The sequence below is a fragment of the Zalophus californianus genome, chromosome 4 (assembly GCF_009762305.2).
Source record: "Zalophus californianus isolate mZalCal1 chromosome 4, mZalCal1.pri.v2, whole genome shotgun sequence".
Taxonomy (NCBI): Eukaryota; Metazoa; Chordata; class Mammalia; order Carnivora; family Otariidae; genus Zalophus; species Zalophus californianus.
This window is the reverse complement of record NC_045598.1, coordinates 107,265,180-107,279,227: the sequence shown is the minus strand read 5'-3', so window position 1 is coordinate 107,279,227 and position 14,048 is coordinate 107,265,180. Positions and strand designations below refer to the sequence as shown.

At 45.0% G+C, this 14,048-nt stretch overlaps 1 protein-coding gene across 1 annotated transcript; it reads right to left on the bottom strand.

The window, feature by feature from the left end:
- Positions 1 to 10,884: 10,884 nt before the first annotated feature.
- On the bottom strand, positions 10,885 to 12,629 carry LELP1 (late cornified envelope like proline rich 1). The gene is made up of 2 exons (XM_027568867.2): positions 12,499 to 12,629; positions 10,885 to 11,321 (listed from the first exon to the last, which is right to left on the bottom strand). Exon 2 carries the CDS (start codon positions 11,301 to 11,303, stop codon positions 11,010 to 11,012), a length of 294 nt encoding a protein of 97 aa, XP_027424668.1. The 5' UTR covers positions 11,304 to 11,321; positions 12,499 to 12,629; the 3' UTR covers positions 10,885 to 11,009.
- Between the last annotated feature and the right edge of the window lie 1,419 nt (positions 12,630 to 14,048).

The following is a 14,048-nucleotide window of genomic DNA, read 5'->3' as shown; positions in this document are numbered from 1 at the left end:
CCTAGGGTGGGTAACAGAACCTGAAACAAACACAAGATTTGAAATTAACTACAGTAACAGTACCAGGCTGGGTACTGGGAGATGATGGGTTGGTAGAAGGAAATGGGGAGTGAATGATTATAAACCATAAGAACTTATTTGTTTGCTGTTTTTTATCCTTTTCTCTTTTCTATCCCCACTTCAGCTCCCTCTGACACCCATCTCCTAGGTGGGAATATTCTCATAGCTTTTGTATTGATATCCATAGCCCAGTCATATCTGACACCCAGTTCTACCACAGGTTTTCCCTTCTCATCTGTTTGGCTAGTCTTTTTGAAAATCAGGTATAAGAGACTAGACAGAATACACAGGATGGTGTGAGAGGCCCAAGAAATGGCAAACCACTAAAAATCAGTGGAAAGTACAGTCCAGTGGAGGAAGAGAACAGCCTCCTGAAGACAGAGAAGCAAGGGAGAGGGAGAGAGGGCACAGATGTCACCACTTACCTGTCTTCAACAAGACTCAACAAAGGACGTGGATTGCAGGGCCCAGCAAGGTAGGGACTTTTATACAGTGCCTGGTCCTGCCTCCTACAGTAACTGACTGGCCACGTGGGCTGATGTCCTAATTGTGGAGTCACCATAACGAGCTTCCTCTGAAATTGCCCATGGTTTGAGTCACTGCTTGGGATGCCTGTTAATCAGCCTCCATTTGGGCCGCTGGGTCCTCACCAGACCTCAGCAGGGAGGGGCTCCTCTCAGATCTCTATCATTAGAGGTAGCAGCAAAAGAATGTTCATAAAACGTTATCTCAGTCTGTTAAACTGGGACTGGGTTCCTTATCTGCCCAAACTGGTTCAGGATGTGGTGAGAGATAAGATCCACCTTACTCATCTTGTCTTCACCCATGGGAAGACTTTATGCCTAAGACCTGGGGTCTGTCTGGATCAAGGACATGTATGGGCCATTTCAGATATTTCCACTGATGTCTCTTCATTGACCCTGGAAAGTCACACTTCCCAAGATGGCTTGTCCTAAGACCCCAAGCACACAAAGGACCCGGAGAGAGTGATTTTCCTACATAGAAGTCTTTAGGGAAATTGGAGTAATTTGTTACTCTTAGGTTGTGAAGTACGATGGAAGAAAATGGGAGGGAGAATGCAGGTAATCTTCATCTTCTCAACTTTGATTTATGACATTTCTAAAAGTGGAGTTACAGAGTTTTCACAGTGACCAAGAAAATAGGATGGAACAAGGTTGGTTTTCCTCCTTGTCTTCTGGAAAAACTTTTCTTAAAACTTAGGTCAATAAAAGCCATGGGGGATGAAAGGAAAAGTTTCAAAGCAAACACACCCAGTTTTCTCACTTCCGAGCCTCTGTGTGGGCTGCCACTTCTGTCTTGTGTGTCCTCTCTCTCTCTCTCTGTGACTTGTGAAACCCTAAACATTCTGCAAGTTTCCACTCAAGTCTGCCTTGCAAGAGCCTTTGCTGATTACATTAAACCAGAAATGAATTCACCTCCTTCTGAACTCCTATAGTGTCTATTGTTGGTGCTGTTTATATGATATTTACTATAGTTATTAGGAATTCCAGTTATCTTATGTGTAAGATCTTATTACTACCTTGAGTTGTAGGTTTCTAGAGGGTAGGGGACTAATAAGTGGAAGACCAATGACCATTAATGGAGTGAATGCATTAATTAAGGAATAAAGAAGGTGAATGTAGGAGATAATTGGGAGTAGAGGAGGATCTCATGTATTGGAGGATGGGAAAACATTTGTTATAAAAGAAGCCCTTAGGCCATAAAGTGGTGGCCTGTGCTTGTTTGCTAAAGTTGGTTGAACCCCAGCGACTTTCAAGATGATGGTGTCCCCGTTAACATGAAGAAGTGTGTTTAGGTCATTTTCTTAAGTATAGCATTTGGCTAAAATCAGATGTTCCTTTGAAGGTTTATACAGTTTTTGGATGCTTGATTCCCCAAATAGTTTTTAAAATGTGAGCTAGGGACAGACCAGGTGACATTTTGGTCTTTAGGGATTGATGTAGCACTAGTGTAGGCACCATCAGTGTCTTACAGGAGGCAGTGGTGGAAGTGGTCACAGGCTGGCTTCTGGGAGCTAAGTGAGAGTGGGACTGGGTGGGATAAGGAGAGGGATTTGGAAGACCTATGGTGTATCTGAAGGGACAAGGTCATTTGGAGACTCTGGGAATCAGGTGTAGGATTGGGGGGCTCTCCTCATTTTCCTTCCTCTTTCCATTTCTCCTCTCCCTCTTCGTCTCCATCTTTGGTATAAAATGTTGTCTAAGAAACAAGGCAACTCTGTGGAGTCCTAGCAGATAAGAAATTCTCCATCACTGGGGTTATTCATTCATTCTTTCAGCCATTCATGACCCTGCTTTCAAGTGCTCCATAGTCTCATGGAGAAGATTGGCAGAGGTAAGCCCCCATGCTCCAGAAGAAGGCCCCTTCATCAGTCTTGAATGGACGGAAGGTCCTGAAAGGCTTCTGGGGGAGGAGTGTCTGTGTTGTGTTTTGCTGTGCAGTAGGAATTACCGGGCAAGGAGGGTGGGCAATGGTGTTACAGGCAGCCTGGAAGAAGGAATGCTTGTTAGAGTGCTGCTGAGAGGAGAGTCTGAGGCTAATTCAGGAAAGTGGTGGGTGAGATGCTGAGGGAGGGACACTGCTTGGTTGAAACTTCCAGAAGTTTTCTACAACAGGATGTATGAGCTGACATTGCTTGGGCTACATGCATTTCTATGTCTTTGGCTGAGCCTCAGGAGGAGACCAAATAGGGATGTGCTGAACAATGGAGAAAGCAGGTCATGTTCTCATGGAGGAGGGTGAATGCAGTTAGGGAGAGGTCAGAGTTCAACTTCTCTCAAAGGACACTCTCTCTCTGCCTCACAGTGAGCTGATGACAGTGAAGTGAGTCCAATGTAATTACCAGGGTCCTTTAATGTGGAAAAGGGGGCAGAAGAGCCAGTGTCACAGTGAGGTGATGTGAGAAAGATTTGACTGGCTATTGTTGCTTTTGAAGATGGAGACTGTGTGCCAGGAATTTCTAAAGGTTGTGGACAACCTTTAGAAATTGGGAATGGCAAGTGGACAGATTGTGCCCTAGTGCCTCCAGAAGGAGATATAGCCCTGTTGGCATTTTGATTTTATTTAAAAAAAATTTTTAAAGATTTTATTTATTTATATCAGAGAGAGAGTGCACAATCAGGGGAGACAGGCCGAGAGAAAGGGAGAAGTAGACTCCCCGCTAGCAGGGAGCCTGATGTGGGACTCGATTCCAGGACCCTGAGATCAAATCCTGAGCCAAAGAGAGACGCTTAACCAACTGAGCCACTCAGGCACCCCCATTTTGATTTTAGCCCAGAGAGACCTATGTCAGACTTCTGACTTCCAGAACTCTAAGATAATATACTTCTGTTATTTTAAGCCACTAGAGTTATGGTAACTTGTTACAGCAGCAATAGAAAATTAATACACCTTCTCAACACCTGAAGCTGTTGGGAAGTCTCATATGAAGACGTAAAATCCCACTTAGCACTCACTCATTTAAGTATCTACTCACTGGTCATGTCAACCCCTCAGTCAAAGACCAGCTCTTGGTGATGCATGGGAAAAGAACTGGGCCCAGGACCTCAACTGACCTGGGGTTGACTCAATTACAAAGAGTTTGTGTATCCTGGATAAGCTACTTAGCTTCTCAGACTCTCGATTTCCTCTTGTTGGGAAGGGATAACATTATTTCATGGATTCCTTGTGAGGAATAAATTTGAGAACATATGCACCAACACTTAGGACCATCAAGCTACTTACAGAATGTTAGTGCCATCTGACTCTGTTCAGGACTCAGCTCCCTCATTAAGCCTTCCTGATTCTCTCAGTTCTTATTCCATCTCCTTTACTCTGTCCCCCTGGGGCTCCATCTTTTCTTATGCTTTTCTACTTCCTGGGATGTAGTAGACAGTGTACTGCACAGAGGTCCTGAGATCTGGCTCTGTCCCTAACAAGGTATGTGACCTTAGGCAAGCCTCTGACCCTTTCTGTCCTGTTCTGAAAGCGAGGGCTTTTCATCATCATTAAAATAGGAAAGGTAGCCTAGGAGTCAAGCTAGGTCTATTGCAGCTTTGACATTCTGTGATACTCATGAATGATTAGCCTGGACATCTATATGACTTTGTAAGTACATGGATGCATATCTGTGTGGTGGGGCAGGAACGGGGCAGTTGGGGGGGGGGCTCTTCCTCCTTGATTAGGTTATAATTTATAATCCATCTAGTCTTACATCTTCTGTGGGTGGCAGTGGCCCAGCCAGGTGATTGAGTGACCTTAGGTGGACTATATTTTCCTAGATACAGAGTGGGAGTATTTGGGGTCCAAGTCCTCAAAAATCAACCCTAGTGGCCCAGTATCTGGGGTTGTAGCCTGGACGGCTTTGGGGAGATTGTGAGATTGTCCCATCCTACATCTTAAGATGAGGTGCCTAAATAGTTTCCTTAACCATCCCCAGCCCTCCAGTGAGACTGGGGCTAATCTGATTGAATGCCATCTAAGATTTAAGATTTTAAATTTCTGCAGCTATCATTATTGGGAGCCAGGGTGTAATTATACAGGGTCAGCAGAAGAGAGTCAGGTGTGTGCAGGACATGCTTCCCCCCCCCTCATTCCCATCAAATAACCATCTCCTTTGTTCAGATCATAAAAGTTCCCAGACTCTTCTGATTCACTCGGCTGGTCCCTCTGCATATTATAGGGTAGTGGCTCTGATAAAGCCGAATGGTGCAGAATGTGGCTCACCCTGTTCCCTGGGAGCAGGTGCCACTAGAGAGCTTGTGGGCTCCTTCAGAAGAGTCCACTACCCGCTCACTTCCCTGCCTCCAGTAATGCCCACACAGAGTTGTAAGAGGGGTGGTGGGTCACAGGCCACCATGCCCAGAGGAGACATGACAGGCCACCTGATTCTCCCTCCTTGTTTCAGCCCAACATGTGCTTTAAATAGGAGGCACTAAATTATTTATCAACTGCATTTTTTTAAGTTGAGGCAAATGAGGTACGAGAGTGTTGAGGGCCTACTTCAAAATCATGTGGTGAGCTCATGTCTGGACCAGGCAATGGCCCATGTAAAAACATTTAGGACACCATTGTACTGGGGATTCTTTATAAACTTCAGGGAGGCAAAAAAGATGCAGAACAGCTAGTGGTTCTGTACCACTGGTGCACAATACTACCACTGGTAGTATTGAGGTGATGAGGAATATACATAGATACACATCTTCACCCTCAGGAGGTTCATGGCACCCAGGTTAAAGACCACTGACACAGGAAATGGGGAGAAGTATGTTCCCAAATTGTTTAGGTTGATATTGGGCTTCAGTCCTTTTCCCCTTTTGTCCTGCCTCATTGTGGCCTAAGTTGGGATTAAAAATCCTAGACTCTTCCAGCAACCAACTCAGTGTGATCTTGAGTAAGATGCTTCCCTCTCTGGAGCTGGGTTTCCTCATCCAGACAACTGAGACACTGGGCACATTGTGTGCCACATCCGGCACTTATACTCAGTGCTGCAAAAGGCACATCTGGCTCCTACTGTGATTTGTGGGCTCTGGGGCCCAGTTTGGGAATGGGGAGGGGGGAAGGGTCTTATAAATCTATTTGCCTTCAAAGATATTTGTGTTCCTTTCCTTTAACTCTCTCTTTCCTTCTCAAGCCCGCTGCATCACACAGCAGGATGGAAGAACAAGACATGGGCCATAGCAGTTGGGGGTGAGGACTCCAAGCACTGACCAGGTTCTTGAGTACCTTTGTGTCCTGGCTTTCTAAGTTCAGTTTCCCATGCCAGGGGCTTTGTATATACCATCTCACTGGTCAGTTCTCTCCACACCTCAGTGAGAATTTTCTTCTCATTCTTCAAGGGAAGAAACAGACCACTTCTCCCACTGAGGTGACACAATTGGCCTGGGCCTCACAGCTGAGTGTAAAGCTCACTTCGAGTCCACATCTTTGTGATGACAAAACATTTCCCTTTACCATACTACCTTCCAAAGTGAGAAATCTCCTCGGAGGCAGGCTGTGCTTCCCAGGTGAGGCTGGGGGGGGAAAGCTGGCAGGATCTGTATCTTGTAACCTAAGGGAAAAGTGACCAATTCCAGGGATGCCTTTTTCTCAGTCACAGGCCAGCCATATTCAGCCTTGTCCCTCGCTCCTACCTCTGAATTCTGGGAATGACACATGTGGTGAGGGTAAGCAACACAATAACCAGGGCCTCAGCCCAGAGCAATCCCCTTCCTCTTTGGAAAAGTGCATCCAAAGCCACTGAACATGCACTCATTTATTGTTACTGAATGTCTGCTCTATGTGCCAGTCTATTCTCAAAGAACTTACAGCCCAGTGTAAACAGATGGACAGAATATGGTGGGATAAGTGTTACAGGAGAAAAGCATGGATGTTTTGAGATCATAGAAAGGGGCATCTGACCAGCCTGCAGGGGGCAGTGGGGGAAGCTTTCCGGAGCAGGTGACCCCTGAGTTGGGTTCAGAGGGAGATGAAGACTGGCCCAAATGAACCATTCAGAGGAGGACTCAATGGAAAGAGGAAGAATGATAGAGGACAGACAAGTGTAAATTCACACAGGCCAGAAACCTCTGCCATGCCAGGAAGTGCCAGCATTTACCTGTTGCTGGGATGCACAGTTCTAGAAGGAGAGAGAAGTGGCCAGGTAAAGCCAGACAAGGAGGTGGGGGCCAGCTCTGGAAGACTTTTGCGTGACTGGTCAAGTCATTCAAGCTGTTGTTTAGGCAAAAAGGAATATTTTAAGGGTTTTAAGCAAGGGACTGACATGTTTAGATTTGGATTTTAGCCAGCCAGCCTTGGCTGCTTTACACTGGAGGGAGGACTAGAAGGTGAACTTGGGACCTCAGAAGCCAGTTAGGAGGTTCTGGGTGGTGTAGGTGAGAAACTATTGAGGTGTTTCTGGTGGGAAAAGCACAAATCCTCAGTCTGAACATCATTTCCTTTGAGCCTGGGAGAAAGGAAAGAGCTCTGTAGCTAAGGCATCACAGGTTTTATGCACCTGGTGCAGCTGAAAATACCCTGCTATGCATTTTACGATCAATTTGTATCTTAACATCTTTATATGTTTGGCAATTGACTTACTGTATTTACCCACCTGTTTCTTTGCTGAGCATCAACAGCTGTGGCACGGAAGCAGTTATGACTTGTCATTGTCAATAAAGCCTCCCAGGATGTGCCTGTGCTCGTGTCCCTGGCTGGAATATTTGGTCATGTGGAAGAAAGACAGGGAAATAGGACAGGTTTGGTAACTGGCTCCTTGCTGCCATCTCCCCAGCTGCCATTTGCATGTGGAGGACACATGAAAGTGAGCTCTATGGTGCCTTCCAGCTTCAGAGCTTCAAAGCAAGACATCCCTGTGATTGTGTGCCAGCCCTTTCATAGAGCACTGACCCAGCTCACAGCACCGCCCCCAGCTGGCCTGGTCTGAGAGGACTTACAAGTCCTTTTGCAAGGCCAGCTGTACACTGCCTGCTTCTCAAGAAACCATGATTCGAGGGGTTCTGTGGTAGAGTCTCTTCTTAAAGCTTTTCCATGAAAGGAGAGGTTTAGTCCTGCCCTATCACAGTATCTGTGAGCCATCAAGATGAGCACTGCACAGCTTCCCGTGGTGCTGTTCTTCAGGTGTTGTTTATTTATTTATACAACCCTCTACCATTTGGGGTAGGGCCCTGGTGACTGCCGCTGGGGCTGGAAGTAATTAGGCATTCTGCAGGGAGGTAGCACACTCATCACGTTCTAGCCATCTTCCCTGGCATTGCCTTTGATCCAGGTTTTGCTGGGAAAGTAGCCATTAAGAGATGTGTATCTTTGGTTTCATTTACATGTGAGAAAAGAGAACTAAATTGGCAAATGGATGTTTTCATGTTCTCAGAGATCGCCTCCACCCAGTCTGTGCCCAGAGTCCTCAGAGCCACCCAGGAGAGCACCAGCCCCTGACCCACACTGCCACAGAGCCACTGGAGGCCTGGGACTGAGACCCTACCCTTCAAAGGAAGGCACCCAAGGTGTGCACTCAGGTGTAAGAAGATGTTCTTCCTTCTTTTCCTTTTATTTATTTATTTAGTTAGTTCATTAAGCAAATGAAAGGACTTTGGTGGGTTTCTGAAGTATTCATGATTATATAATTTTTTTCTATTACATGAGAAATAAAAGATTATTTATGAACATCTAAAGACTAGTGAGAATAAAAATACTCCACAGGTTACCCATAACTCCATCGTCCTAAAATACCTAGAATGTTGACAAATTTCCTTCTATCATCATCATCATCATTATTCATAGAAGTTTTTGGTTAAACATAATTGCTTTTATGCTATACATCCAACTGGGGCCTTGCTTTTTTCCCCTTTAATTCATTTTAGTAATTGCACAATGTTTCATCAAGTAATAGATCCAAGTGTATTTATCAAAATTTCTGTTAGATATTTAAATTATTTCTAAGTTACACTGTAATAATCAGCTTTACATAGCTTTTCTTTTTTCCATTTTGGAATTATTATTCTTTGCACAGATTCTGAGACGTGGGACAATTGGGTCCAAGGATTGAATCATTTTATGCTTCTGATACATTTTCCATATTCCTCAAATTCTTTCCTAAAAGGATTTTTGTCTGTTTATGCTCTCATTAACAGTGGCACACTCTAGCACTGGGATTCTCAGATTTATTATTTAAAAGTGATCATTAAATAGATGGAAGAGGCTGTCACAGTATAGTGCTATTTCCTCTCTCTCTTTCCTTCTCCATCTTTTCTCCCTCCCTCGTGATTTCTACTGAGGCTCAAGAGTTGTCCATCTTTTATCAACAGTTGACCACAGGGCCCTAATGCCTTAAACTAGGCTTCCAGAAGTTCCCAGCATCCAGGAGGCACCTCTCTGCAGGGCTTCTGAGATGCTAAGGCCTCTTCATATCAGAGAAGTTGGTATTCTTCACATCTGGAAAATGAGGGGTTGCATGCCTAAAAGCCTTGTCTAATTCTCATGTCCTAAAAGTCTGCTTCTGCAATCACCTAATTATATAACTTGGTCTGGGGGTCCCATGTGTCTTGGGCATATTTTGGACTATCTGTTCTTACTGCATCTTTGTGGTCCTATACCAGCTTCTAGACTCAGAAGGATGGAAAGCTGTTTGTGTGCCATGATTCCACAAGGAGCCACCCCAGAATTGGCTTCTCTCATTTCCTCTTACTGTGACAGCAGAGAACCCTAAGCCTAGTTCCGCTTGAATGTTGTGGGTTGTAATGACAAACTAGTTTGGTCTGTGTGGCAAAGCTCTCTTATCCACTTGGCCACAGGGGTAAGTTCATGTACTCCTGGGCATTCAGGTTTCTTTCCCAGAAGTAATCGGAGCATCTCAAGTTCAACTCATCAACAAACTGGGTCTGCACCTGGCCAAGGACCTCACCACATGGAGGGGGTCCTCGGAGGGGAGGAGACCCACCTTGAAGATGAGTAGAGACTGGTGGAAGATGAGGGAGATTGAAATGGTGACCACGCTCCCAGGCCCTGACACTCCATTTCCTACAGTTCTAATTCTATGCTCCCTTACCATTCTAATACCCTTCCCAGCAAAATGAACTGATACAGTCCCTTTTGTGAGGTAAGCAAGGTTGATGTGGACTTTCCCTAGCCACTTGTAAATAATCCCCACTTAACAGAGCAGCTGTGAATACTTTTCCCATTCATTCCTAATTGAGATGCTTTCAGTTTTGTCCTATCTTTTGTGTGAAGTTTTCCTTTTGAAATTTTGTAGATTCACAGGAGGTTGCCCTCATAGAGATCCCATGCACCCTTCACTGGAATTCTCTCCGTGGTGACATGCTACATAATTATGGTTCAGTATCCAAACCAGCCAGCTGACATTAGTGTAGTGCACAACTTCAATTTTGTTTTTTATTATTTATTTTTTAAAGATTTATTTATTTCTTAGAGAGAGTGAGCATGAGTGGGGGAGGGGCAGAGGGAGAGGGAGAGAATCTCAAGCAGACTCCCCATTGAGTGCAGAGCCCGATGATGTTGGGCTCAATCTCATGACGCTGAGATCATGAAGCTGAAACCAAGAGTAAGAGGCTCAACTGACTGAGCCACCCAGGTACTGCTGTTTTTTATTTTTTAAAAGAGTGCCTAGCTGTGCTTATAGGTATAAGTTAAACCTAAATATTGTACCTGATGAGGAAGAAAGGCACAGGGCAATTATGTTCAGGTGTGACATGTGAAACCTGGGCAGGTGCCATGTGTTCCCCTCCTTGAGTGCTGGCTATGTCCCAGTAAATCAGGCACTGGACACATGTTACCTCCTAAGCCTCATGACAACCCTATAAGCCCACTGCTAGCATCAGGATTCCTTTTACAGAGAGCAGGAACCCAAAGCTTAGAGCAGAGCTAGAGTTTAAGCCCACACAGCCTGTCTTCAGAGCGTTCTGCCCAAGCATTATGCAGTGTGATTAACAGCGGAGGGGAGAATTTTTCCTAAGCCTTTCTGGACTGGACCTTTCCTCAACATCCTACTCTTCTTTCCCCCTTTTGCCCTCTTCCTCTGTCATGGCCACTTGGGCTCCTGAGGTGAACCACTGTTAACAGCTATATTTATGGCTCTGTCAGTCTGCATTCCCTGGATGCACCCCTCAGGAGATGCCACACCCCTGTATGCAGCAGGTGGGGCGAGAAGGGAGGCTGTCTTCAAAAATTATTGATTGTAGAGTGTCAGGGTTCTGGCCTCACTCTCTAGGATTGCTTCTTGGTGGTTTAGTGCTGGGAAACAACAACAACAACAACAACAACAACAACAAAAAACCCAAACTGCCAAAACAAAAACAGGAGAAGAGAGCCTTGCACAGCAGAGGAACAGGTTTACTTGTCAGTTCATGGCTTCAGCTTTCATCACAAGATGGTGAACATGGTAGAGTTGTTGGAGGTAGTGGATTGAATGGTACCCATGTGCCTCACTCTGGGGGTGGTCAGGGAGGTGGGCATTTAGGAGGACAGGGCTTGGAACACGGCTTAGAGGGACAGGGAGCTGGGCATGGAGGAGGGCACGGTGGGGGGCATGGTGGGGGGCACAGTGATGGACACGGTGGACACTTTGGTGGTGCTGGGCACTTTTCCCGTGGACACTTTTCAGAGCACCGTTGCAGCAGCTTCTTTAAACAGCTGGGCTGGCATTTGGCTTCACACTTTTGTTCACACCTGGGATCACAGTTCTTGGGCTCATTCTTGGGTTCACTAGATTTATTTTTATCATCGCGTGACATTCTTTGATTTTCTGGGCCCTGTAAAGAAACATGCAACAGGTCATATGTGAGAGACCACACTGCAAGGTGGGAGAGGACCAGCAAGGTTTCCCACTCACACCTCCTGCCCATCCTTGCTTTTATGAAAAACTTTCCTGGGATGGTTTGGGCTCTAGACCAAATTCTCATTTAAGGGCTGTCCTCTTGTCCTTGGAGTGGATTGGTGACAACGTTTCTTGGTCTCTTCACCCTTACCCTGCTTTTTGTTCACTTACACTTGTCTTAATTCCATATCCCCCAGCAGGAATTTTCAACCTAGGGTCCTGGAATTGCCCGTCCCCCCATGATAAAACCATATTTAATCATATGTTATCAATATAATTGGTATCTTTTGCAACTCCATGTCTTTTAATTAATTCATTTAAGTACATTGTTCTGAAGTCATGAATTTGGTCAGACTGCTAAAGGCATCCATGCCACAAGGGTTTTAACAATTCCTGCAGGGTTACCTCCCTAACCCTCTGGAGATGGAATGAGAGGGTATATTAGTGGGTTTAGGGACTCAGGACACTTCTTTCATTCCTCTGTCCTCCCTATGCCCTCAGAGCCTTGAGAATTGCTTTCTTCACTTGAAAACTGGGAATGGGAAGCTAACTGAATCTCTACCATGGCTGGACTCCCATAGGTTACTCTGTGACTCCTCCCCATGATTACGGTAAGGGAAGAACTCAGGAGAGGAGGAGATGAACTGGGAAATTCTAATTCCTCTGAAAATATGAATTTGAGATCCACAAAATATGACTTTAAGGAAGAATTTTTTTCCTCCTAAGTTTTGCCCTGAGTTAGGTCTTCCGTGGATGATTTGACTTCTAGATATGAACAGGGCTTCTCAGTCTGTGACAATACTTGCAAGTTGTATCTAACTGGCACTCCTTTAATTTCCTTTAACAATATAAAAGTAAAAGTTTATCTAATTTAGCTTTAAAAGCAATATGGGTCCCTGGAGAAATAAATCATTAAGTTAAACTCCAAAATTGTTAAGAATCTCTCTTTCAAATGAGGCATAGCCCAGTTCTTGTTACTGAAAATGAAAGGAAGCTTTCATTCAAAAATAGCCATCATCTCAACCCTGTTCAATGCCTGGGGTGCTTTAAGTCACTCTTAGGAAAGGAGAGGAAAAAGACGGGGCATTTGCAGTTGTCCAATTGCAACTCACCCCTTTGTGTTGGTAGTGAACTTGATAAGTAGTCGAATGAGATGGATGGTATTGCTGTGTGTGAGAAGGTGGATTTTCCCTCTGGTTCCTCTGCCTAGCTCTGAGGAAGCCAAGGGTGGGGGGTGGGGAAGGGGAGCCCCACTTGTGACCTCATCACTGCATCATTAGGTAGCGATTGTTGTGTGACTCCAGAGCTCCCAGCTCAACTCAAGCCCTTGAGAATATACTGTGCTTAATCACCCCCCTTTGCTGTCCTGTTCCCTCTCAGGGTCACTCAAAATTCATGCTGGTGAAATCAGACCATGGTGAAGGTTACTGAACTCTAAGGATAGGGAGGTTCATTGTTGCTAGGAGCAGAAAAGCTCTGTTTACACATGATCTCTCTTTCCCCCCAAATTTTAACTCCTTTGAACTTGCCCCTTCTCCACCTTTCTAGGAGAGCTTCCCAGATTGCTCACAGCCATTTTGATTCTCTTCTCCCTATTTTTCTAATATCAGATTCTAAAACCTCTTTTTACCACTCCACACAACCTAGCCAAAGTCCGGGGATTATTTTAGCTCCTTTTCTGTGTTTCTGCTTATAACTCATTAATTGTTGTACTTTACAATTGTTTATTCAATCAGGGAGTGGCACCCCTTGATATCCAAGGTAAACCCTCCTTACTGTAAAGAACTTGAGTCTGATGCCCCTGACCAGTTCTGACATACTGGGTTAACCCTAGATCCTGTTTTAGAGTAGAAAGGATTTGCCTCTGAGAAAGTTCCTTCCTTGCCTTTTCAAAGGCCTGGCCAGTGGGTCTCTGTGGTTGGAGCAGGGGTGTGTCTGGGGTGGTAGGAAGATGTTGGTGTGGGAAAGACAAATGGGGTGGAATACATAGTGCCTTGAACTCAGGAAGTTCATCTTGGCAGTCACTCACTACCAGCCACAAGTGACTTTTGGTTAAAACGGTGAAATGATCACATCTAAGGTATTGACAGAAATTTCTGACAGCAAAGGGTGGGATGGACTGGGGGATGGGGCAAAAGCTGCACTAGCCTGTTTCAAAGAGATTATAAACATCTCCAAGTCTGAAGGAAGGCAGTGGTAGTGGTAGTGAAAGGGTGCTGATAAGAGAAATATCACCAGAGAAGCATGTTTATGGGATTCAGTTAATGGGAAACTTAGAAGAAAATTATGAAAGATGACTCCCAGGTATTATTTTTAATGGGTGCTGAGGAAACAGAACAGATTTATGTTAGAAGAAGATGAGTTTAAGTCTGAGCACGTTGAATGTGGTCGCAGTGGAACATCTTGAATGGTTATTGGAAATGTGGCTCCAACTCTGTGCCACTGAGCAGACTGAGACCTTGAATTTGATTCAGTACAACAGGTGTTTGCTGAGTGGATAAGGATGAGAGAGGATTGGAGGAGAGAGAGAAAAGGTACTGGGGAGGATGGGGAACCTCAGTATAGGGTTTATTTGGTATTTACAAAGGAGAAAGAATGTCATACACAATTGAAACCCAAACGAACCCAAATAAAAGGGGAGAGTGGGCCAGAATTTAACTCC